The sequence below is a fragment of the Aedes aegypti genome, chromosome 1 (genome assembly GCF_002204515.2).
Source record: "Aedes aegypti strain LVP_AGWG chromosome 1, AaegL5.0 Primary Assembly, whole genome shotgun sequence".
NCBI classification, from domain to species: domain Eukaryota; kingdom Metazoa; phylum Arthropoda; class Insecta; order Diptera; family Culicidae; genus Aedes; species Aedes aegypti.
The window spans coordinates 271,266,059-271,293,937 of record NC_035107.1 but is presented as its reverse complement, the minus strand read 5'-3'; the positions used below and the strand labels follow the sequence as shown (position 1 = coordinate 271,293,937).

General features: G+C 37.2%; 1 protein-coding gene across 8 annotated transcripts in view; it reads right to left on the bottom strand.

Moving 5' to 3' along the window:
- LOC5576390 (sodium/calcium exchanger 1) overlaps positions 1 to 27,879 on the bottom strand; it is a 641,354-nt gene that overhangs the window by 172,992 nt on the left and 440,483 nt on the right. For 7 of the 8 annotated variants that reach the window (XM_021837816.1, XM_021837818.1, XM_021837817.1 and 4 more), the window contains one exon: positions 21,244 to 21,392. In XM_021837816.1, coding sequence (XP_021693508.1) covers positions 21,244 to 21,392 — 149 coding nt within the window. The remainder of the gene's footprint in view (positions 1 to 21,243; positions 21,393 to 27,879) is intronic. The other variant, XM_021837819.1, reaches the window with a different exon arrangement.

Here is a 27,879-nt window from a genome sequence, read left to right as displayed (position 1 = left end):
TTTAATGCCTTAAGGAATCGTACACAGTTTCAATTTAAAGTTATTTACAACATTCAGTTCAAATTTCGGATCCATCATTTCGCTAAAAGCAGAGCAACCCTCGTCAAAATTGCTAACCAATCAGTGCTGCCTCACATTGCTTTTGAGCTTCTGACCAAATTTGCTGAAAACACGAACATTCTAAGTTGTCAGGTCCATGAGCTAGAGCCGTCTAAAATATGACCAATTTACATGCACACTAGCGCCACGTAGCGGCAAAATTGCTAACCAATCAGTGCTGCCTCAGACTGATTTTAAGCTTCTGAACAACTTTGCTGAAGACACGAACATTCTAGGTGGTCAGGTTCATGAGCTAGAGCCTGCTAAAATATGACCAATTTACATGCACACTAGCGCCACGTAGCGGCAAAATTACTAACCAATCAGTGCTGCCTCAGATTGCTTTTAAGCTTCTGAACAACTTTGCTGAAGACACGAACATTCTAAGTGGTCAGGTTCATGAGCTAGAGCCGTCTAAAATATGACCAATTTACATGCACACTAGCGCCACGTAGCGGCAAAATTGCTAACCAATCAGTGCTGCCTCAGACTGATTTTAAGCTTCTGAACAACTTTGCTGAAGACACGAACATTCTAGGTGGTCAGGTTCATGAGCTAGAGCCTGCTAAAATATGACCAATTTACATGCACACTAGCGCCACGTAGCGGCAAAATTACTAACCAATCAGTGCTGCCTCAGATTGCTTTTAAGCTTCTGAACAACTTTGCTGAAGACACGAACATTCTAAGTGGTCAGGTTCATGAGCTAGAGCCGTCTAAAATATGACCAATTTACATGCACACTAGCGCCACGTAGCGGCAAAATTGCTAACCAATCAGTGCTGCCTCAGACTGATTTTAAGCTTCTGAACAACTTTGCTGAAGACACGAACATTCTAGGTGGTCAGGTTCATGAGCTAGAGCCTGCTAAAATATGACCAATTTACATGCACACTAGCGCCACGTAGCGGCAAAATTACTAACCAATCAGTGCTGCCTCAGATTGCTTTTAAGCTTCTGAACAACTTTGCTGAAGACACGAACATTCTAAGTGGTCAGGTTCATGAGCTAGAGCCGTCTAAAATATGACCAATTTACATGCACACTAGCGCCACGTAGCGGCAAAATTGCTAACCAATCAGTGCTGCCTCAGACTGATTTTAAGCTTCTGAACAACTTTGCTGAAGACACGAACATTCTAGGTGGTCAGGTTCACGAGCTAGAGCCTGCTAAAATATGACCAATTTACATGCACACTAGCGCCACGTAGCGGCAAAATTACTAACCAATCAGTGCTGCCTCAGATTGCTTTTAAGCTTCTGAACAACTTTGCTGAAGACACGAACATTCTAAGTGGTCAGGTTCATGAGCTAGAGCCGTCTAAAATATGACCAATTTACATGCACACTAGCGCCACGTAGCGGCAAAATTGCTAACCAATCAGTGCTGCCTCAGACTGATTTTAAGCTTCTGAACAACTTTGCTGAAGACACGAACATTCTAGGTGGTCAGGTTCATGAGCTAGAGCCTGCTAAAATATGACCAATTTACATGCACACTAGCGCCACGTAGCGGCAAAATTACTAACCAATCAGTGCTGCCTCAGATTGCTTTTAAGCTTCTGAACAACTTTGCTGAAGACACGAACATTCTAAGTGGTCAGGTTCATGAGCTAGAGCCGTCTAAAATATGACCAATTTACATGCACACTAGCGCCACGTAGCGGCAAAATTGCTAACCAATCAGTGCTGCCTCAGACTGATTTTAAGCTTCTGAACAACTTTGCTGAAGACACGAACATTCTAGGTGGTCAGGTTCATGAGCTAGAGCCTGCTAAAATATGACCAATTTACATGCACACTAGCGCCACGTAGCGGCAAAATTACTAACCAATCAGTGCTGCCTCAGATTGCTTTTAAGCTTCTGAACAACTTTGCTGAAGACACGAACATTCTAAGTGGTCAGGTTCATGAGCTAGAGCCGTCTAAAATATGACCAATTTACATGCACACTAGCGCCACGTAGCGGCAAAATTGCTAATCAATCAGTGCTGCCTCACATTGTTTATAAGCTTCTGAACAACTTTGCTGAAGACACGAACATTCTAGGTGGTCAGGTTCATGAGCTAGAGTCTGCTAAAATATGACCAAATTACATACACACTAGCGCCACTTAGCGGCAAAATGGCGCATTAAAAATTTCAGCTGATGAACGCCGTAAGGCTTCTGAACAACTTTGCTGAAGACCGCAGCTTTGTAGAAAGTAAGGTTTCCAAGATATTGCGTTATTAGTGTAATAGCTTACGGGTGATGCTAAACTTATTCGGGGGTGCTGCAATATTCAATAGGGCGAAATTCAAAACTGAAAAGGCAATAGATGGCTCTTTTTCAATGGTAGTAAAAACGAAATGGTCGGCGTTAAGTCAGAGTGGACCAAGTGACATTTTCCATATTTTGAGAAAAATGGGCTTAAAGTTTAACGCTCTGTAATTTTTTAACCCATTTGAATTTTAGTTCAACATTTCTACACATCTCTGTGTTACTTTCAAACAATATAATGTAAAGTGATAATCATGAAAAATCATAATCCAAACCTCTGATAGAACGATTTTTTTGTTGGACTATGTGTACTTGGTCCACTCTGACTGAACTAAAGACACCGTTCAGTGAGTTGGTTCACTCTGACTGAACAATTTCTAGGAGAATAAAAATCATTTAATGCTTCCGTGGTCAAACTGGGTGCATATCTCTAAGATAAACAGATTATCAAGACCCTTCGACACCGGTATCGTAAATTCTTTAATAATCCATATCGTCAATACCAAAATCAGTGGCATTACGATAGCTTAAAAATTAAGGTTTTACAGGGTCAGCGCATTGAAGAACAGAAATATTCAAATATGCGTTCAGTCAGAGTGGACCAAGTGAAAAACTTGAGTACCGTCGAAAATATACATGTCCAATAAACGGATTCTATGACATTCCATACATACACCATAGATCTACCATAAACTTCTATCGGACTCTGAAATTGACTCAAAAAATGCAACAATCAATCAGTTTATTGCTTTTCAACACTTGGTCCGCTCTGATTGCACTGAAATTGTAGCAATTTCTGATCACCCATCCAAATACAGAATGTGGTCAAAAATCAAAACCAAATGCATCGAGTTAAGTAATATTTATAAATTTCTATTGATGGATAAATAGAAGAACCATTCGATGTCGAAAAATCTGACAAATGTCTTTCAATGTTTTTTATTTCCTCGCATACCTCAGCGCGTTGATAATTTCGCTGTTATGGTCATAAGCACTTGGTCCACTCTGACTGCATACATTTATCGATTTTTATTGATCATCCAAAGTAAATTTATAACATATCTCTCGAAGTTTACAACATTCATCAAATCTGATCAAAGTGAAATGGAAGTAATGTGATTTCGCATCTAATGAGAGAATAATCCAATTTTCCCAAGTTTTTGACTTGGTCCCCTCTGACTTAACGCCGACCAAATCCTGAAGCAAAGAAAGCACCACCGAAGATGAACTAAACACAAAAAGTTATGTATTCACTTTACACTTGATTTCTAATCACTACTTTTTTGATTCAGATTCCTAATTGCAAGCAATTTACGATTTTAATCATTTTCCATACGTTTTGACAGTTCTCCGACTACCATTCTTCCATGCGCTTGTGTTGAAAGTTTGAGAAATTTGAGAATCCAGCGTAGCGCGATCAGTGAGCGGAATACAAACATCAGTGTCACCGCTCGGCGGCCGGTAGGAGAAATTGAATGTTCGAAAGGTTGTTGTCTGTAATTTTTACCGCTGGCGCCAACTGTTAGCGTTTGAGAACAAAATAAACAGTCGTTACCCTATTGAGGTGTTGCAATACTAGATGATGCGATTTCATAGTTATGGCGGGTAGTGTATATGGATTCATTTCCAGTGTTTATGGATTCCGATCCCGCACGTTACCCCTTACAAAATATTTTTATCAAAAAAAAAAAACACTTCTAACACTTGTAAAGATTGATTTAAAATTTTCATTACAATAGAAATCTTTTATTTAAGCACAACTGGTTCTATCCCGTTGAGCCGAAAGGGTCTTTAAGCTGAAAATGACCGATAGTTCTGATGAATCGTAGGGTCAAATGGGTAACTAACACGGATAGGTCAGGATAATTTGCATTACCAGGAAGGCCACAATATCCGCTGTGAAATACAACTAGAAAGAACAGCCTTTGATTGAAAGATGGAAAAAGCACTGATGAATGCGTTAGCGGTTTGAAATAGTTGTAAATGATCAGATGTCATTTCGGCCTAGTGGCCCTTTCGGCCTAACGACATTTGGCCTTACGAGTTGCACCCAGCATAACTAGGTGAATATAAACATGTTTTAATCAGGTAGTTCAACCAGAGCAGAAAAATTTATGATATATCAGATTTTAAAACCCGTTTTGGCTCCAGCTGATTATAATGTTATCATAAGCCAGGAAGGTTTATCTGCATCCATTTGCCTCCTTGGCAACAACAAACTTATGGAAAATTGCCTTTTTTTACTAAAATTTGACAACATATTTTCCTGTTTGCATTTTAGAACCCTATTTACTTCTACAAAATTGTGCATTTTAACTTTTTACATTATTTTGTACACATTGTTACCATCAAACACTTTAAGATTTTAAAATTTTCGATTAAAACGATATTTTGAGGACCTTTTTTATATTTTGATAGGGAGACCAGATGGAGAGTTGGTGTATTCAGCAAATTTGTTTCAATTTCATTTATTTAAAATATTGTCAAAGAAACCATATTTGAAAGTCGTCATATAAAAAGTTCAAATTTGCAGTGAAATTCCGAACGAAATGTTCTGTTCCGAAATAAATATTTTCATACGAGCGCACCATACCGACAGAAACACGCTTTAACACGCTCAGAAAAAAATGGACGATTTGTGGCATTCGTCCCAATGTGTATTCTATATAACAGAGCAACTGAAGGATTCTATATAACAGAGCAACTGAAGGATATGGAGTTCATCACCCCCAGATTGCAGAAATTGTCAAAGATTTCAATGAGTTTGCATTAAAATCTCGTGAAAATTTGCTAAAGATATCATCAGAAATTTACAAACATAATTGTTTAATGAGAAATCTGCCAAAGATTTCTCTAGGGATTCGACAAAAGTTCTGGATGTTGAATTCTCAGCAATCTATAATGCATGTCTAGAACAAATTTTTGGATGAAAATATCTAAGGTAATTCTTCATACGATTCTTGGATATTTTTTAAGATTCACCCTGGAGCAATTTTCAGGAGAACTTTCAAAGTCATGGAGGAAATTCAGAACAATCTCTAGAAAAACTTCAAATTCTCAGCGATTTCCGGGATTAAAGCTGGAAGAAATCCTTGTCGAATTCTATTGAGAGATGCAAATGATGTGCAATTTTTTTCTTTGTCAAGGAACCGTTTGACATTTCGCACTCCACACTATAATTAATCCTTGGTGAGCTCCGTAGCAGGAACTTCAAATGTTGTCTGTCCTGTAGGAAGATCTTTGGCCTATTCATCCCAAAAGCTATTACGAATTTCTAGTGAGACCGTTTGAAGGTCCTCTTATAGGAGGTCATCAAGCATCCTGTAATATGGTATAACTTTTTAAGCATTTTCATCTGTTGTTCAGTTCATTTGAAAGAACTACCATCAAAATTTGGCAACCATGCATAGTCGATTGTTATGTATGACGATTTGAACAAAATTCAATAAACTCTTGGTACAGATTCTGGTCTCTGTGAGCAAAGTCTTACACATTTAACGATACAATCAGCCATTTATCACCATAATAGTGCCCACTTCTTCCTAGAGGAAATGCCTTCATCACGTGTGTATCACTTTATTATCCGCCCGGAAAAACACATGTTGACCAACTTGATTCGAGTGGTTCAGTGATGTGTGTGTGCACTAAAGAGCAACCGGGAGGATACAAAGCCCATCGGCATCATCGTGTTTTCAAACAACAACAACAACTCCAACAATGAAACGGTAAGAGCAGCACTCTTCTCTCTTGTCTGTTCTCCAAGCACATTGTACACATAATACTTCTATTCTAGAAGTACCATTCACCATTGAGGCCCAGATAGGCGTAGCGGTAAGAGCGCAGCTATTCAGCAAGTCTAAGCTGTGAGGGTTCTGGGTTCGATTCCCATCGGTCAAATCTATAAAAATGGTCAATCGACAAAAAAAAAATCTCTCAGTTAATAAGCTTACAAAGCAGGCTTTGTCTCAATTGGGACGCAACGCCAGAAAGAAGAAGAGGACCATTCACCGTGCTCAGTAAGCCGTCTGTCTGCCTGTTGTCGTCATTAGGTGAGTAAACATCCACTTGAGCGTTGTTGCTGCATACTGTTTGCCAGGACATGCCCAAGGATACCTACATCCTAAACCCGGAGATGCCCAAGCACGGAGGAAGCAGCAACTCTTCATCGTGATCTACGTGATGAGAACGTAATCAACAAAATTGAATAATAATTAAATAAAGGCCTTCACGTACATTATCTCTGGATGGGACCTTTCCACAAGGACTCCCTATCTTTGGGCTCATCGTCGTCGTCGTCGACAAGAGTCTAGACACGCATGAAAGAATTTTCCCTTCAGTTGGAGCCGAACCCGACCAGAAGTGGATTACAACAGGATTGTAATACATTTCTTTACTCGGTAAGCACTTTTTTTTAACACCATATGCCATATATAAAAATATTTGTTCCATTATTTTATTTTCTAGAACTGAATTATAATTTTTTTTTTTGGTTTGGTGGTCCAATCCACATAATTGTTTTGTTTAATTGACTCATTACGCGTGGTACGGATAGTTAAATTATGAGTGAAATTATAGAAAAAATAAATCCGCGTGCTCAGGTGGGATTCGAATCAGTGACTCTTGTATGCTAGACGAATGCTTTACCAACTAAGCTACCGAGCCACTTAGTTTATTTACGAAATCGGAGTGCTTCTATCGAAAACAGAACACAATTTGTCATTTGTGACAAGTTTTGATACAATTTTATTGCAATCCACTTTTCGGAAAGCCAACGAACGCGCCATCAGCAGCTCCGAGAGTGAACTCCTCGCCAGAATCTTTAATTTCCGATCGATTTCCTCGAGAAAGCTACCGGGCAAGCCCCAGCTTTTGCTTCTGTGGTGTCTTCGGGGCTTTCTGTGTTTTCATAAACAGTTTCCCGGATGGGAAGGCGAAGGTTTATTTTGGTGCCATTGGCACCCTGATTGGTATCCATCTACCCATATCGGCGCACAATTGCCTCAAGGCGACATTTATGATTTTGACGCCTATTTGTGTGAACTGTGTTTCCGCCAACTGAATTTCGAATGGTTCGTCAGCTTTGTCCGTTTATTGGCAAGGTCAACACCTTCTTCTATCTAGAACTTTTGTGGTGGAAACTCTTGAAAGACTAGATACGATTCAAAAGATCAACCGAAATTGTGCAACTTTCGACCCTTTTCTGCACCGATGAAGAACAACTTTCCGAAGTTGTTTGAATAAGGGAAAATTTTGTTTGCTGCTTCCGTATTCATGGTGAGAGCAGGACCAGAGAACAATCATTTATAATCCTTAGCCACGGTTGGATCCCAGGAAATTTCAATAAGAGCATTCCGGAAATCATGCGAGGATGGGAAATGCTTTGTAAGATAGCGGCATCACACCATCAAATCATAGTATTGTGGGCAGCCTAAGCAGTTGGACTTTTAAGAGGGTAATTTTACGCAACAATAGAGCACAACAATTAGCAGAAGACACCTGAACTCAACCCCCCCGCGAAGTGACAGATAACGCAATTTTCACGTACCTACTTGCAACGTAAACAATGGGGCCATCCACCGCTGCCGGCACAATTTTTCACTATGGCAGATCGGATTTTTGTTTCGTTGTTGACGGGTGCAAAACAACGAATGGAATGAAATGAAATAAGGGCGAGTCTGATATTTTCGTCTGCCAATGGAAATAAATTTAATAAAATCACCAAGTTTAAGCACCAAATGAACTTAAGAGCGCACCAATTCGTTCGGTTAAATGACCTGTTAGTGCTTTGTTTTGCGGGAAAGTAATCCATAAGAAATTACTTACAATATAGCCCAACTGATTTTGTGGATCACTTTTGTGCCCTCGAAAGAAAGCGCTGGCCGTAACATAAAATAAATGAAATATTGTGGGCCTCGTGGCTGTGTTGTCAGGCAATTAAGCGCATCGTGTCATGGGGTGTGGGTTCGATTCCCGCTTCAGCCGTTAAACGATTTCGTTGCACATTCGTTTACGCATTGTTCATCAGGTGAACATTCGTGTTGGCGTGGATGTCATTTTATGTAAACATATTTAGTTCGGAATCGACAAGAAAAGAAGACCGTGGATAAGTGCATTGGATGAACTATGCAGCTATTTAAAAGCGGTAAGGCGGCATCCACAAATTACGTAACGCTCTAGGGGGAGGGGGGAGTAGGCTCAAGCGTTACGGCCCATACAAAAATTTGAAATTTTTCATACAAAAAGCGTTACGGAGGCACAGTGGCCGCATCCCATACAAATGCTGGCCAAAAGTACAATTATCACTAAAAACGTTCAAAATTGCTAATTATTTGACAAAACATGATTTTTAGAGGTAATTTGATAGAAATAGTCGCTGAAACAGAAAATCCATATTTCCGGTACATTTGACAGAATTTCTTTAAAATAGCACATTTTTGTAATTCAATCAATGAAATCCGTATCCAGATCAAAATCAAATGAAACGTCATTCTTTGGATGCCAATTTGAAGTTAAATATCGTGGGCAAGCTCGAGGTGGTTTTTTAATCTATTCGGGAGCTTATAAAGGTAAAAATTGCGATATTTATATCAAGTATGATGATCTAATGGGCTGATTTGTAGTGTAACTAAAAAATAATTTTTCATATTTTGGCGCAAAAAAGCGCAAGTGAAGCCATAGTACATCGAATATTATGGAATATTTGCCACACATTGAGGGGTAAATGATCATTTTAGAGCGTTTCCCAGATATCTTGCACTGCCTTTGAAAAAATGCCTTATTTTTGAAGGAGCTCTATGTTATACACTTCTTGACATTTTCAAATGGTAAACATGTCAAATATGGTTTAAAATATCTTCAAAAGAAAGCTTAAGGTATATTCTTTCAAATGAGACCGGTTGAGAAAGGTTTGGTCATGATCTAGTACAGAAACTGCAATTTCTGTAGAACAACCTTCACGACATTTGAAGAATTTCAAAGGGTCAATTTCAGCTGACATCTCTGTGAAAAATCGCTGTGAAAAATCGAAATATACACCGATCGATCTGAAACTTTGGGGAATTGTTATTCAATACTGAAGAAATCAAGAAAAAATATTCGAGAAGGAATTTGCAAACTTAATTTTTTTGACTTTTGGCCAGCTTTGGGCCACTGTGGGAGGGGGGGGGAGGAGGTCAAAAATTTCCAATTTTAGCGTTACGTAATAAATGGACGCCGCCTCATGGTCACCAAAAGGTAGCTTACTTTCTGGCAGGGATCCAACATATTGACGTTTGGCTTGGGTCCGATAAATTGACTTGTCCACCGGTGTGATAAATTCACTCGGTTCAAGAATTTTGAAACTTTAGCGGGACACGCTTCTTAATGCTCCCCACGTGTTTCGGTCAAGTGTCAAAATTCTTGGACTGAGTAAATTTAGTGCACCGGTGCAGTGATGCCACATACACAGATTTATGTAATTACACAGATTTTTTCTTGTTTATGCCTATAGATATCTCTGATCACAGATCACAGATTTTTTTAGATTAAAAAGAATTTTAAGATTTTAGGATATTTTACGAATTTGACACGGTTTTGGAAGATTTTAAACAAAAATGCCATTACTCTGTTTAGTTTTTTTTTCAAAAACTTAAGTATATTAGATTTTCAGAAACAATTATGCATATTTAACTTACTTTTAGTAGAATAAATTCAAATTCAAAATTGTTGACATGCCAAGAACACTCATAAAACGTTCGCAAAGGTTCATTTAACCTAAGAAAATAATAAATTTTTGGATTTTATTGAAACACAGATTTTTACCAAGATTTTTTGAGGTTAACTTAAGATAAAAAAGATTTTTTCTGCCGAAAACACAGATGAAAATCGGAAAAAATATGGCAACACTGCCGGTGGATAAGTCTATATCAAGCAACCCAAGTCAAACGTCAGATCACTAGATCCCTTTTTTGTAAAAGTGGACTAATTTGTGGTGATATTAGCTCTCGTAAAAAGCTGGATACTTCATCCACTAAAATTATCTGATTCATACTTAGACATCTGGTGGTGAGTATGAGAAAAAAAAGTGTTCAAATCCGCAAAAGAAAATGTACTGTGAGTTGATATTTGAAAGTTTTCATCCTGGTCAATTCATTTGCTTAAAAACAACGAGCTACACACTCGGTAACCAATGGCTTTTAGGGCGAAATCACAAGTTATGCGAGATATGATCTCAGATTGATTGCAAGCTTATAATTACAGTCAATTTCCCATAAATTAATGATCATCAAACATATCTAAGGGATGATTTAAATATTACGTAACGAAGAAATTTGCCAATTTAAACGCCCTCCCTCCCTGAAGTAACAGGTTTTGTATGGAAAATTTCAAAGTACCCCTTACCTCCCCCTGTTGTGTTACGTAATGTTTGAACGATCCCTAACAAATTTGTCTTGCTTTGAATTGTCAAGTGATCACAAAATAATTTCGTAAGCAAAGGATCGGTTACTATAAGCAACTTATAGCATGCGGACCACATCACACCACTATTCAAAGCTCGCTCGTGGGCCATACAAAATCTTCCCGATGACCGTACAAATCCTTTCAGAGAATCGCTATTTGGTGACCACTCGTTTATAATGATATAACAAAAGCCAAATAAAAATTGTGAAACTGATTTTATATCCATCAAGCATAATTTTAGTTTACGCCCTATTTTGAGCACACTCCATGATTTCATTGAGTTTGACAGTACCACGGACCAAAATTTTTCGGTACACTGACGTTGTACTGCAGCTGTCATGGTGCTCCCGGGTTGCCTGAACTACACTTGAGCACTCTTCATTTATTAATTATTATACACAAAACACTATTTTATTCTCTTAATCTTCTATTTTTCCTCACCAAAGTCACGAGGCACTTGTTCTTTTATCGGCAATGCAATTCCTATTGTCGGCAATAAAAATGTTCACTTCGGTAATCCAAACCTGCGCAAAAACTAGTTTATGTATTGGTAACATTTCGTATTTGTTGACAAATGCTGAAATTAAACGTCACTCATTATGTTCTACTCGTAGAAAGGGCCAATGCAGAAAAATGCAGACTACTCTGACAACAGAATTGCAGTTATAAATAAAAGAGCAGGGAGTCAAATTGAATACGCCACTAAATATATGCAGACTAAGGAGCCGTCTACAAATTACGTAACGCTCTAGGGAGAGCGGGAGTAGGCTCAAACGTTGCGGCTCATAAAATTTTTTTTTTATGCAAAGACCGTTGCGGACGAGAGAATGGTAGAACATTTTACATTTAACGTTATGCCATAAATGGACGCTGCCTAAATTCTTTTTCATTTATTTTATCGAATATTTTTGTATTCAATCTCACTATGGCAGCATTTCGGCTGTAAAAACTGCCATGTCATGGTTATAAACTTTCAGCGAGTGCGAATCCAACCTAGAAGTTGCAGCGTGATGTCATAGTTAATTGATTCATAACATTGTGCTCTGCAAGAAAAATCCACGGAACACGATTATCGGATTACTTCAATTTTAGAGTTGCGTTTGAATGGGTTACATGCATGCCCCTATTCGCTACTCACACTACTGTTTATTAGGGTGCGGCTTATTTTTCAAAAGCTCTCAAAACCAAAAATTCCTGTACTTTTATGAATTCGAATCATATTAGAAGAGAAACCTCGAAGTTTGAGCCAAAAATATTAAGGTTTAGAGGGGCAATATTTGAAGATTGAAGTATAACACAACAAAAAGTAGTAAAATAGTGATCAATTTGCCCCCGGATTACGGCACTTTTGGTTGGTTAATACTTAAGAATTCTATACCCTGGTTTATTGTAACAAATTTGAAATTTGAACATAATGAACGAATTTGGAGGGTGTAACATGATGCTTTAGCATTTCTATTATTATGGGCCACTCTATCGTTCATATTCGGTAAAATTTTGCTTCTGTGTTCATGTTGGGAAAAATGGTAAAAGAACGATAATTTATAATCTCGAAGGTTGGATCCTCGGATAATTCAATAAGAGCTTTCCGGGCATCATGATAGAGTCATTGGATGTGTTTGGTATGGTAGTGGCTTGAGGTATAATCCTTTGTTTCACACCATCACATGGTACTATCTTATCTACACAGCCAAACAGACGTATCATTTCAAACTAATTTCATTAAAATCAAATATCCAGTTGACACCATTACCATCTGATGACCATGTTGCACGAAATACGGTATCGTGTAACAAGACCTGCAGATAACGGTAGTTGATGACGCCTTTGGTTGTGAAGTTCGAAATAAGCGTTAAATGAGTGGTCGCTGTAAATTTCATCAGTGTTACGTATGTTTGTATGTGGTATCTATCTACAATAAACGGTGGCGGATGTTAGCAAGGGTTTTGAGATGGTAGCTCAGTTAAATTCTTATAGTTTGGATGCTAGGCGATAAAACAACAAACATTTTCTGCGTTTAAATGATTGCCAGCAATTTTTCTAGTATTTCGAACTTCAACAACTTGAATTGCAAAGTACAAAAGTGGGTATTAAAACCAATAGGTTGGACATCATTTCACTTAGCACAGAGCATATCCCAATATCAATCGCACTCAACCAACCAGCATTGTAAGAGGAGATGGTCTGCAAGGGGTAGTAGGGATTTCGAGCGGCATTGTTCACGCTTAATTTATGTTTCAATAATTTTAATTGGAAATGGATGTTTTCGCGCCAAGGAGTGGCGTTTGCCGATTGTTCTCCCGGTCAGCAGCGGAACTGCGTGCCTCGGATTCCGGGATTTGCAAGCATGCTGCTGCTGATGTTTTGTAGTTCGGTTAGGGATGTCTCGAAATTTTATTCAAGAGTATTACAATATTCAAAAAATCATTTGGATCCAGTTCAAAAACGTAATCCAATTACAATTATCACATCAATTACACTTTGCTTTCTCTTTGCTTCGTAAGCGATGTGCTATGATAGCTTCATCAAAATCAGCATAACAAAAAATGTTGGACATCCCCAGTTCTGATCAGAACTGCCCATGTGGAAAAGGACAATAGCCACGCACCGACCGCGACGACGCCGACGAATGGCAGAATAATAAACTTCAATGACAACGACAGGCGAAGCTCTCTACCAGCTTCCAACGGCACCTATGGGATGATTTATTGAATATAATGGAGCGCACTTTATGATTTCGGTCCGAAAGCTTACAGCGAGCTTTACTCTGGCTTTGATATAATTCTGTGTTTTAGATTCATTTGCTGTTTTCTGTTAGAATGCAGATTTATTGCATAAAATATATGGCCATAATTTGAGGACAAAAAAGAGATTAGTGTTTATCAAATTCCGCAATTGCGACGCAATTGCTACGCAAATTCAGTTCAACTACAAAAATAGTTAATTATAGGTATTTCGTTGCATTCGCAATCGCGTGTCATAAGTAATTTTTCTATTGACACCTATGAAATCCACCTTTGGCTTTGCTTTATAGCCACGGACTCTAACCACTCGACTAAGGAAGGCCCACACGATATACGCCTCAGCAGCGGAAGCTCTCAGTTAATAGCTGTAGAAGTGTGTTTAGAATACTAAGCTGAAAAACATATTTAGTCTCACCAAAGCCTTCTATGTAAAAATATCTTATTTTTGGAATGACATCCTAATTCAGTTAAGTAGACATCTTCACCGACAAAGTACCTTTCCACTTTCCCTTTTAATGTGATTATTTGTATTTTTCTCCCACGCCGACGAAGAAAAGCAAAAGTGTCTACCGACCAAGTATCCCTCTATCTAGAGTCTAGAGAATAAGACACCGACATCGACGCGGGTGAAAGTCACTGGAAGGTTGCCAACAACCGACTGCAACCAGCCCTCCAGAATCCCCCGAAGGTGGAAAATGTCATCATCGGACAGTATCTGGCTGGGGATTGGCCATAGTGCTTGAAATTCATTCTATTTGCCTAGGTCGTAAAAGAAGGTGTATTGAAAGGCTATGCTTTCACTGTAAAATCTTTTTTTGCAATTTCTCATCGTAATAGGCTGTTTTCCAGTGCTGTAATGATTCATTACGCAACGCTTTCTCACTACGTAACTATTTTGAGTTGCGTAACAAATCAAATAGAATAGAAAATTGTAAGCGTATTAAATGTTATAGTAGAACCCGTTCACGCATCAACGGATATCTCAGCACAGCATGAAAGTTTGAGAGCAAAAAGTCATACGAGAAAGACGTTCGGTCTTAGTGTTTTTAAAAGTTGAGTTTTTTTTTGGTAGCGGAGTGTGGCGGATAATTCGATCTGGCAATTGCAGATTTAGCAAATGCCGATCGGAACATTATGACAAGCCCCAAAGTGAGAGCGATGATAAACCCCATTTTTCTCGCTTATTCACCATTGGAGGTACGTGTTTTACTTTACTGACATGATGAACAATCTCCGAACATTCGATAGCAATAGTGCCAGGTTTGGAGTTTGTTTAGATGGGTTTTATCATACACTGTTCAGTAATTTCTCTATATATTTCACCTCAAGGATTTCTCCAGAGAGTTATTTGTAATTTTACCAGTTACTTAGTGTATTTCTCATGGAATTTTTCTAAGAACAAGGAAAAAGATATATTTTCGAGAACTTCTACATGGATTCCAGTATTTCTTCAAATATTTCACCAATGAAGAGATTTAAATATTTTCCAGAAATTCCTCCAAGAATACCTTCGGAGACCTCCGGGATTTTCCTAGGGTTTCACCAGTTATGCCGCCAATAGCTTGCTCAGTAATTACTCCGCAATTTCTACAGAAAATTCCTTCAACGATTCCTCCAGAGAACGGAAATTCTTTTAGATCTTCTTCCAAAAATTTCTCCAAGGACTTTACCAGATATTTTTCCTGATTTCCACTTAAATCTTGTCATAGAATTCTGATGAAAATTGTATGAACCGTGGTCTTTTGCCAAACCCACCAATGAAAACTTAAGTAATTCCATCATGAAGCTCAGGAACTCCATCAGAAATTTTTCTAGCAATTTCATCATGGATTCTTCCATAAATTACACCTGGGGTTTTTCAGAAATTCCACCACAATTCCTCGAAAAATTTCGCCAGAAATTCCTTCAGGAATTCTTCCAAGAAAATTTCCAGTGATTTCTCCAAGAATCCCACAAGGTATACGTCCAAGAAGTCACTCAAGGATTCCTACAGCAATTTGCATAAGTATTTTATTATCAATTGTACCAAGGATTCCTCCAGAAGTTCCATCAGATATTCTTGCAGAAATCTTACCTCTTATTTCGTTAAAAATTCGTCCAGGGATCCCATAAGATATTTTCCCAGAAATTCGCTAAGGTTTCCTTCAGTAATTATGCCAAGAAGTGGCCCGGTAAATTCACCTGGGATCTTCCAGAAATAGCTCCAGGGAGCCCTCCAGGAATGTAGGCAGTGATTCCTTCAGAAATTTCACCAAAAATGATTCCAAGGGTTTCTATAAAAAAAATTCCAATTAGATTTCTCCAGACGACGAGAATCCCTGGAGATCATTAGGAAGAAATTTGTTGATAAATGCCGGGAGAATCTGAAAATTGATAAATCTGCCGGGTGAAAAAAAAATCATCGAGAAATCGTTGGAACAAATTACACAGCGTAACAAAATTGACACTTTCGCGTGTCTCAAGGATCAAATTATGTGTTCCTAGTAGATTTTGGGTCGCTGAATCTGATGCCGTTCTCAGAAATGTTCCAGCACGTCACAATGTTTAGCTACAGGTCGCCAAAATTGTATAAAACACTGGTTTTATCGATGTTTACATGAAATTTAAAGTATGATTTATCAAACTTTTTTGTGATATAATCTACCAAACATGCTAAATAGGACTTGAACTTTCAATTTAGATACAAATTAGTTGAAATTTTACGATAAAATTTAGGTTAAATCAATTTTTTTCAACATGTTTGCAGTCTTCATATAAAATTCTTCGTTTCTCTTATATGGCAAAATACAATACTTTTCTGAACCACCAAAAAATAACATGTTACCATCGAAAATATTATGAACTTCGTTGATAATTATTGTTCTATACATAAAGTTTGAATTCTGCGACAAATTGAGCAAACAAATTGCCGTACAAGTTGGAAAACTTGCATGCAAGTTGACTGAAACAGTCAAATTTAGCATTTTCAACAGTCAATATCTCAAAAACTAGACGTGCCATGATATTTCTGAAAACGGCAATGGACTCAGCAACCCTTGATTTAGTAAATAGCGGCATTTTGGTTCTTGAGACAAAACCGTGTTCCGCAGTGTTATAAACAACAGTGAACAAACATTTCTACAAGGAATACATGAAGAAGTCCCTGGAGAACTCTCTAGATGAGTCCCTAGAGGAATTCTCTAATTAATCATTCCTTGGACCTTAGACCCAATTTGGGACTCAAAACTTTTGATAAAATCTTGTATATATCAAATAACACGACAGACCGTGCTACTACTTTGGCAATTTTTTCCGCTCAAATAACGGCTTTATCAAATTTAAACTTTATTAAAAAAAAAATTATCCAAATTTGGACCCTGACACTTTTGATCATGTTTGACGTTCACTTAGCCGATGTATTTCCACTGGAGTTTCACTTTTTGAAATAATAATAAGTGAGAGAGCTAATAGTGAGGTTTTTCATATCTAACATTTCAGGAGGGACACGGAAAACAAAATACATCCAAATTTTGAAATTAAACCAAAGGGAGCGACAAAATCTCAAAAAACATAAACAAATGTTTTTTGGACTCAAACCAACGAAAATCACTCGAAAATTAAGTGCACATGTGTTTATGGTAAAAACATAGGCGTTTGGTACAAAAATCCTAATAAGGCTTTATTACAGCAAGAATTTGTGTAGTCATTGTTGATAGATTTCCCTGGGAAATTTGGTAAAAAACAATCAGAGAAAATACTGAAGAAATCACTAGAGGAATTCTTAGCAGTATCTCTGAGGGATCTTCTGGAACGACGGTTTTACGTCTTTTTACTTTTGGTTATGACGAGGAAAATAACAATAATAGTTTTACAAATTTTCAAAACCAGTTTTTTTTGTTAAAAAACGAAGCAATGTTCATGATAATCTACCCTTGCGTTATAATTGTTATCTGTAATTCAATGATAGATTTTCATGAAGATTTCTTCAAATTGGAACGAAAAAACTGGCTTTACATTTTTGATGATTGCTGATGGATTAATATCTGATGATTGCTGATGTATTCTTGACCTGATTTGGTAGGATCACAAACCGTTCTGGGTATTCGAGTATAGAAACCTTTGTTATGTTTGGTGTATACCATGGCAACTATATGAATCTGGAAAAAAAAAAATCATAAATTTTGAGCTGTCGAATAATGGAATGAAGCTCGGAAAATGTCCGCAACACGCTCTTGTGGAAATATTTTTGATTTATTCCGGAATGGTTAAATTAAGCCACGCATAACTTGATGGTTTTAAAATATGGAATATAAAAACACAAAATTTGAACTGTCGTACTATGAAAGCGTATGAAGTTCGGAATGTGATGTGTAAACATTCTTTCTGAAATAGATTCCAGGTGCCATAACTTACAAAAAATGTACAAATTTCTATTCTAAGATTTCATATGATTCGATTATAGCTTGCAGAATAATAATCGATTGAACAATGAATTTCGAAAGCGTTTAAAAGTGATCAGCCTGTTATGCAACTATATGCGTAACTTTTTGTAACGCCACTTCTAAAGGCCGCTGAAAATTTCTTTTAACACGGATATGTTCGTTTTCGGATGTCAGGAAATTTCAGAACATTTTCTCGGTCTTCTTTACCGTGTCGAAAAAAAGAAAAGGAAGGAAACGTAAATAAGGAAATTCTTCTTATGTCATTGAAATATTTTGGAAAACAGTGTATCTCGATTAAACCCTACTGGAGTTTGATAACTTTCATAGTTAGTACAAGAAAAATTGCTAATTGAACTTCCGGAGAAATTTTATGAGAGTTCCATGGAAATTTATGGGTATTTCCTTGGTCAAGATGAAATATCTGCAAGAATGGATCATAAAAATAACGAAAATAGCCGCTATGAAAAGCACAGATAGCGCCACCGTATGCTTATGTGTTTGACATAACAGCGATGCTGTCACAAGAACTGAGTGAACTGAATTGAGCGAACGGAAAAAGAGCGACTGTTCCGCGGCATGCGTCGTACCTATCGTATCTTTCGTTCACTCCTTCTTAGTATATTCTTCCCCAGAAACTCACGATATACTCAGCCGATTTCCCCTACCCGAACCGAAAGAAAGAAGCAAAATGTGGTTTTTTTATTCAAGTGGACACTTTTTCTATCTTTCTTTCATCTACCTGTATGCAAATGGGCGGGGCATATTAGTTGTTTGACTGTAGAGATGGGCAAAAAGACTCAAAAGATCTTCTTCAAAAAGACTTCGAAAAATCCGGATCACTCAAAAGAACGAGGGATCCATAGCTCTTTTTCAGCAAGAGTCGATTCATTTGATCAGCACGGATCAGACAAAAAGTGACCCGGAAAAAGAACGAACCGATTCTTTTCGCCTATTCTCCTTCGTTCGTTTCTCGACTTTATTATAACGCTTGACACATGACTTGCTTTGCGCGCCACGGAACAAATGCAAATACCGTTTGATACAGCTCCGTACTCTCAGCATATACATCCATACATATTAAAATCAATATATGCAATAACAATCAAACATTAAGGTGATTCAAATAGTATTTTAGTGTGCAGGTCATCTTGGAGTCACCATAAGAACCCAAACCAAGTAGAAGAAAATAACTACTGAATACCAAATTGAGGTATTCCATACCAGATAATTTCCAATACTTACACCCTGAATGAGGTATGAATGAGCCCTGCATAAGAGGTAAAATACCTCAAATAATACCTTCTGCATATTCTACAAATACCAGACTGATAACGAAATCAGGTATTGTAATACCTAAATAATACTTGATGGATTTTCATATAAAAGTGAAATTTTTCAATACTAGTTCAATTCCTCCAGCAGACCTCAATAGCTATCGAATACCAAAATGAAGTATTTTTAATTGTTTTAAACATTTTTTTTTTCAAACACCATTATAATACCATTATATAGGTATTGACAGCTGAACTCCTCGGGAAGCAAATCAATGACGTACACTTTCGTTCTGCATTTCACCAACACATATCCATCGTCTTCCATGCGCAGTGTTGTGAGGAACTCAAATTCTCATCTCAAGATTGATTTTTTTTCCATTTGTGAGTATCAATTGCGCAAGTCGGCAAAGCATCATGCGTGAGCTGGCAAGCATCATGCGTGAGTCGGCAAGCATCATGCATGAGCTGGCTCATCTGTTTAACTCATTGTCTCATATTTCCACAGTTTACTCACACAAAGCAATGATTTCTTGCTACTCTGGTAGAATTATAGTAATCCTTTCTAAAGTAAACAACAACATTCGGTATTCATGAGTTTTTGACAAGCTTTACGCCTGAATCATTGCTGAAGGCATGAGTATTTTATATGAAATTCTCAAGCATGAGATTTTCTAAGCAGATCTCTAATGGGTTTGCTTTCGCGGGAGAGCTCATTGATTAAAATTGAGTGTGAGTCTTCTTTTTGTTATACGAATGCGAAAATGGCAACTTAGGCAAAGAAAGTTCTCAGTTAATAACTGTAGAAGTGCTCACAAAAACACTAAGCTGAGAAGCATGCTCTGTCCCAGTGGGGACGTAAGGCCAAGAAGAAAAAAGCGAGGCTTTAATGTATGGACCTCATTATACGTGTATTGAGATGAACAAATTATGAAAAGTGTTTCAGTAGCTTCGTTGGTAAAACACTCGTCTAGCATACAAGGGTCGTGGGTTTGAATCCCACATGGACATGTGAATTTTTTCATTATTTCTCCATTTTTACCCACAACAAGCTTGAGACTCGATATTGATATATGTTCAGAAAATCGATAAATTTATCTTGATAAGTATTTCAAAGTTGCTACTTAATGCTTACTAAAAGATTACCCATATAGGTGAATTACTCAACATTCATTTTTTGCACCGGTCTTCGCCCATCAAGTTAATAATAAAATGCTTAAACAAATATCAGTCCGGGGACCGGTTGGAATCTTGCTGCTGTATTAACGTTTGAACCTTCAAACCTTACTTCCAAGAACAGCAGAAGAAAGTTCGCTGGATTGGCCCTGGCGGGCCGATAATGTCACTCGAGAACCTCCTCATCCTTGGATTATGATACCTATATACGAACCGGAAAGCCGGAACGGTGCTTAACGTGGTTTAGTTTAATGGAGTCCCCTCGTCGGATCAGCAGCTTTAATTAAATTGTCATCTTCTTCTGCTGCGTGATTGGGATTTTTTCCCTGATTGGTTTTAAAGCAAACAGCGTGAGAAAGACTCGTCGTACATTATGGCAAAGGTAGGATATGGAATCGAGTATACTTTGGGTTTTACGGTTGATCATAAAATCGATTTATCATCGAGTCATTTATGAGCGGAATTTCTATCCACCGACAAAATAGGCGACGATTTTAAATGGAGAACAACAGCGCATTTAGGGGTGTCTCAAATAATCTATAGATTACTTTATTTTAATAAATTATAATAATTTTAAAATATTATAATAATTATAATAATTATAATAATTTTAATAATTATAATAATTATAATAATTATAATAATTATAATAATTATAATAATTATAATAATTATAATAATTATAATAATTATAATAATTATAATAATTATAATAATTATAATAATTATAATAATTATAATAATTATAATAATTATAATAATTATAATAATTATCAATTAACTATAATATTAATTTTGATAAAAAAAACATTGAATTAACGTTTTGTCGACTTACCTTAAATTCTTTACTTTCTTTTATCCTAAGTTGTGCCCTGACAATATCACCGGCCTTGGGCCTGCCGAGTAGCGCCATCTTGTCCTCCTCCGTAAGCTCCTCGGGGGCTTTCGATTCCGCCGCCTCGATCAGGCCTGTCAGTTCGTCGTCTGGTGTTTCGATGATTAATCACGAAGAAACAGAGAGGGAATTTGGGAAAAAGAAAGAGAATACACAGTGCGGAGGTTAGTGAAACATTGAATTTGATAAGTTTAGATCAAGTTTGTCTGAACGGACAACGAGACGAGCCTACGGCTTCTCTAGGGGACGGACAAAACACCACAAGACAATAATATGGAATGAAACTATTATATTGGCAACCATCACCAATGGAGATAACGAAAATTGGTTATGGTTTGTTAATCAAACGCGGAAATGGTAAGAGCACGTGGTAAGAAGCAGCTTTGAAGAATCGCTAATCAGATTATAAATGTAAGAAATGAGAGCAGAATTTCAAAGATACCTGATAGCTGGAAAATTCTATATGATACCTGGGATATTCCATAGAATTTCTGAGCAATTACACAAAATTTCAAGCAAATTCCGCAGAATTTTTCCAGAAATTCTGTAGAATTTCCACCAACTTCTGTATAATTTCCAAGAAATTTCGTAGAATTTTCCAGGAATTTTGTAGAGTTTTCCAGAAAATTTCAGAAATTCTGTAGAAATTACCTGAAATTTTGAGAATTTTCAGATATGTTGTAGAATTTTTCAGAAATTCTGTGGAATTGTCAAAGAAATATTGTGGAATTTACCAGAAATTCTGTTGATTTCCCAGATTTTCTGTGGAATGTTCCAAGAAATTATTTCAAGTTTTTCCTGAAATTTTCAAGGAATTCTCTGGAATTTCCCAGAATCCCTCTGGAATTTCCCAGAAATGTCTGGTTTTTCCGAGAAATTCCCTGAAATTTCTCAGTAATTCTCTGGAATTTCGTAGAAATTCTGTGGATATTCCCAGAAAATCTGTGTTTTTTTCAGACATTCTTTGGAATTTACTAAAAATTCTGTGAAATTTCCCAGAAATTCTGTGGAATTTCCCAGAAATTCTCTGGAATTTCCCAGAAATTCTGTGGAATTTCCCAGAAATTCTGTGGAATTTCCCAGAAATTCTGTGGAATTTCCCAGAAATTCTGTGGAATTTCCCAGAAATTCTGTGGAATTTCCCAGAAATTCTGTGGAATTTCCCATAAATTCTGTGGAATTTCCCAGAAATTCTGTAAAATTTCCCAGAAATTTTGTCGAATTTCCCAGAAATTTTGTAGAATTTCCCAGAAATTCTGTAGAATTTCCCAGAACTTTCCTGAAATTCTATAGAATATCCAAGTAATTCTCCGGAATTTCCCAGAAATTCTCTGGAATTTCCCAGAAATTCTCTGGAATTTTTCAGAAATTCTCTGGAATTTTCCAGAAATTCTCTGGAGTCTACCAGACATTCTGAGGAATTCCCCCAGAAGTTCTGTGGAATTTCCCAGTAATTCCCTGGAATGTTCCAGAAAATCCTCTGGAATTGATCAGAAATTCTCTGCAATTTCCCAGAAATTCTGTGAAATTTCCCAGAAATTCTGTGGAATTTTCCCAGAAATTCTGTGGAATTTCCCAGAAATTCTGTGGAATTTCCCAGAAATTCTGTGGAATTTCCAGAAATTCTGTGCAATTTCCCAGAAATTCTGTGCAATTTCCCAGAAATTCTGTGCAATTTCCCAGAAATTCTGTGTTATTTCTCAGAAATTCTGTAGAATTTCCCAAAAATTCTGTGGAATTTCCCAGAAATTCTGTGGAATTTCTCAGAATTCTGCGGTATTTCCCAGCAATTCTGTGGAATTTCCCAAGAAATTCTTGGGAATTTCCCAGATATCCTGGAGAACTTCCCAGAAATTTTGAAGATTTTCCTAGTAATTCTCCGGAATATCCCAGAAAATCTCTGTATTTTTTCAGAAATTCCCTGGAATTTCTAAGTATTTCTCTGGAATTTCGCAGAAATACTATGGAAGTTCCCGAATATCTGGACATTCTTTGGAATTTTCTAGAAATTCTGTGGAATTTCCCAGAAATTCTGTAAAATTTCCCAGAAATTCTGTGGAATTTCTCAGAAATTCTGTGGAATTTCCCAGAAATTCTGTGGAATTTCCCAAAAATTCTGTGGAATTTCCCAGAAATTCTGTGGAATTTCCCAGAAATTCTGTGGAATTTCCTAGAAATTCTGTGCAATTTCCCAGAAATTCTGTGCAATTTCCCAGAAATTCTGTGTTATTTCTCAGAAATTCTGTGGAATTTCCCAGAAATTCTGTGGAATTTCCTAGAAATTCTGTGCAATTTCCCAGAAATTCTGTGCAATTTCCCAGAAATTCTGTGTTATTTCTCAGAAATTCTGTGGAATTTCCCAGAAATTCTGTGGAATTTCCTAGAAATTCTGTGCAATTTCCCAGAAATTCTGTGCAATTTCCCAGAAATTCTGTGTTACTTCTCAGAAATTCTGTGGAATTTCCCAGAAATTCTGTGGAATTTCCCAGAAATTCTGTGCAATTTCCCAGAAATTCTGTGGAATTTCTCAGAAATTCTGCGGTATTTCCCAGCAATTCTGTGGAATTTCCCAAGAAATTCTTTGGCATTTCCCAGATATCCTGGAGAACTTCCCAGAAATTTTGAAGATTTTCCTAGTAATTCTCCGGAATATCCCAGAAAACTCTCTGTATTTTTCCAGAAATTCCCTGGAATTTCTAAGTATTTCTCTGGAATTTCGCAGAAATCCTATGGAAGTTCCCAGAATATCTGGACATTCTTTGGAATTTTCTAGAAATTCTGTGGAATTTTCTAGAAATTCTGTGGAATTTTCTAGAAATTCTGTGGAATTTTTCAGAAATTTTGTGGACTTTCCTAGAAATTCAGTGGAATTTCCCAGACATTTTTTTGGAATTTCCCAGAAATTCTGTGGAATTTCCCAAATTTTCTATGGTATTTTTCCAAATTTTCTATGGTATTTTCCAAGAAAGTTTTTGGAATTTTCCAGGAATTCTGTGGAGTTTTCTAGAAATTCAATGAAATTTCCTAGAAATTCTGTGCAGATTCCCAAAAATTCTGTAGAATTTCCCAAAAATTCTCTGGAATTTCCCAGAAATTCTCTGGAATTTCCTAGAAATTCTCTGGAATTTCCTAGAAATTCTCTGGAATTTCCCAGACATTCTCTGGAATTTCCCAGAAATTCTCTGGAATTTCCCAGAAATTCTCTGGAATTTCCCAGAAATTCTCTGGAATTTCCCAGAAATTCTCTGGAATTTCCCAGAAATTCTCTGGAATTTCCCAGAAATTCTCTGGAATTTCCCAGAAATTCTCTGGAATTTCCCAGAAATTCTCTGGAATTTCCCAGAAATTCTCTGGAATTTCCCAGAAATTCTCTGGAATTTCCCAGAAATTCTCTGGAATTTCCCAGAAATTCTCTGGAATTTCCCAGAAATTCTCTGGAATTTCCCAGAAATTCTCTGGAATTTCCCAGAAATTCTCTGGAATTTCCCAGAAATTCTCTGGAATTTCCCAGAAATTCTTTGGAATTTCCCAGAAATTCTCTGGAATTTCCCAGAAAATCTGTGGAATTTCCCAGAAATTCTGTGGAATTTCCCAGAAATTCTGTGGAATTTCCCAGAAATTCTGTGGAATTTCCCAGAAATTCTGTGGAATTTCCCAGAAATCCTGTGGAATTTCCAAAGAAATTCTGTGAATTCCCCAGAAATTCTGTGGAATTCCCCAGAAATTCTGTGGAATTTACCAGAAAACTGTCGAATTTCCAGAAATTCTGTGGAATTTCCCAGAAATTCTGTGGAATTTCCCAGAAATTCTGTGGAATTTCCCAGAAATTCTGTGGAGTTTCCCAGAAATTTGTGGAATTCCCAGAAATTCTGTGGAATTTCCTAGAAATTCTGTGGAATTTCCCAGAAATTCTGTGGAATTTCCCAGAAATTCTGTGGAATTTCCCAGAAATTCTGTGGAATTTCCCAGAAATTCTGTGGAATTTCCCAGAAATTCTGTGGAATTTCCCAGAAATTCTGTGGAATTTCCCAGAAATTCTGTGGAATTTCCCAGAAATTCTGTGAAATTTCCCAGAAATTCTGTGGAATTTCCCAGAAATTCTGTGGAATTTCCCAGAAATTCTGTGGAATTTCCCAGAAATTCTGTGGAATTTCCCAGAAATTCTGTGGAATTTCCCAGAAATTCTGTGGAATTTCCCAGAAATTCTGTGGAATTTCCCAGAAATTCTGTGGAATTTCCCAGAAATTCTGTGGAATTTCCCAGAAATTCTGTGGAATTTCCCAGAAATTCTGGATTTCCGATGGAATTTCCCAGAAATTCTGTGGAATTTCCCAGAATTCTGTGGAATTTCCCAGAAATTCTGTGGAATTTCCCAGAAATTTTTGTGGAATTTCCCAGAAATTCTGTGGAATTTCCCAGAAATTCTGTGGAATTTCCCAGAAATTCTGTGGAATTTCCCAGAAATTCTGTGGAATTTCCCAGAAATTCTGTGGAATTTCCCAGAAATTGTGTAGAATTTCCTAGAAATTCTGTGGCATTTCTCAGAAATTCTGTTGAATTTCCCAGAAATTCTGCTGAATTTCCAGAAATTCTGTAGAATTTACCAGAAATTCTGTAGAATTTACCAGAAATTCTGTAGAATTTCCCAGAAATTCTGTAGAATTTCCCAGAAATTCTGTAGAATTTCCCAGAAATTCTGTAGTATTTCCCAGAAATTCTGTAGAATTTACTAGAAATTCTGTAGATTTTCCAGAAATTCTGTAGAATTTCCCAAAAATTCGGTAAACTTACCCAGAAATGAAACAGAATTGTCTTAGAAATTCTGTAAAATTTAAAAAAAAATGTAGAATTTTTCTGGAATTCTGTAGAGTTACCCAAAAATAAGGCAGAAATGCTCAGACATTTGAATTCTTTTCCTGATTTTGATTGGAATTTGGTTCCAGATTAGATTACCTTTGCCTAATTTCGGTAAAATATTATTGAATCTTCAAAGATGCTTCAACTTTTTATTTGTTTTACTTTACTTATTAGCAACTGTAGCTTTTCTATCAGAACACAACTACAAATCCTTCTCAAGCTGTGATTTTTTCCTAAAGCAAACTGCGCTCCGTAGCAACACTCTCTTTTAAGGGACAAAATCGCACAATCACTCGTCCAACAAATTAAAACGCTTAAAACAACACAACAAATCAACGAAACAAGTTCAAACACAAACAACTGAACACTTCCTTCACCCAAAGTAACTAACTAAAACGGAACACAACACACACAAAAACTGGAAAACGTGTTTTTTGCTATTTAATAAAGTCTATTTGACGATGACGAAGCATCTGAAAAGGGAAATAGGACCGAATTGCTAACAACGTTGGGGTCGTCGGAGGGTAATTCGCGGATGAAAGAGCTTTTAATTCCAGCTCTAGCTTTGGCGTTTTTCTCCTTTCGTCATCAACTCTCTCAACATTTAAACGCAAGCAACTAAGGCACCATTTACTTTCGTTTGCTTTGGGTACAGTTGCAGAATTTCTGCCTCTAGGGATGTCAGATTGTCATTTGTTTCGTCAAATAGTTATCTGTTAAATCACATCTGGAATTTTTAAGAGCACAAATTTAGAGAACCACAAATCAGATCAAGCTAAAAAATTGATGGATTGGTAACTGCATGGTAGTGACCAACCGAACAAGTTTTCAGCTTGATAGGATATTTTGTCCTGTAGATTTGTACTTTCAAAATTTCCAGATTTGACTTCGATCCATCTTCACCTTAAACAGTTAGAAAATGAGTACTCTTTTGTCGCATTGATTGATTAAAAATCAATTAATCGATCATCACAATTATACTGACATCCCTAGTTCACCATCGCATTCGCACTCAGCTCGGAATCACGGTTTATTTCGTTTGAAGTTGGCAACAAACTACCCGGGTTGATGGTTGATTCGTTTGGTGTGGTCCTGCTCTTCGGTCTCAGACGATTTTAATGTGCGATGGAAGTGGCCACTATCGTCTCTCTAGAGTGAGTTTACCGTAATGAAGTCTGCTGGCTTCGGCTCCGAAGCTACTGTGGGGAAATGTGGTAAACATAATATTTTCCTACCATGTTCTTGGGATGGATTTCGTGACGGAGGAGGACGATGGGGGAAAGGTGGAGTCCGACTAGTGTGAGATAAGATTTGCTATGCATAGCAAAGTAGGCTGGTATGCGGCTGGATGCTGGACTGCGGCGCAGCAAGCGACGAAAACTACTTAAAGCTCTAATTTATTTCAGTGTAGAGCAGACCATGTGTCGCCAATATGTGTAGATTTTGGGGCCTGTACGTGTGAGTGAATGTGAGCTAAGCTGGTGCATACTTCTAGGCGTGTTTGCTTGCGAGTGTAAAGAAACTTAATTGGTAAGAGTAGCTTGTATGATGAAAGAGAATTTCATGAAGCAGATTAGAACTAAGTGGTTCGATAATGTTTATCCAAGGCTTGACGACAAAAGCTTTTTTTGTTGGAAAAAAGAGACTCAGTTTCCCTCCGTGTAGAAAATGTTGAGGTGAACCCGATGATATATTTTGTATGTAAAACGAAATCTCCTT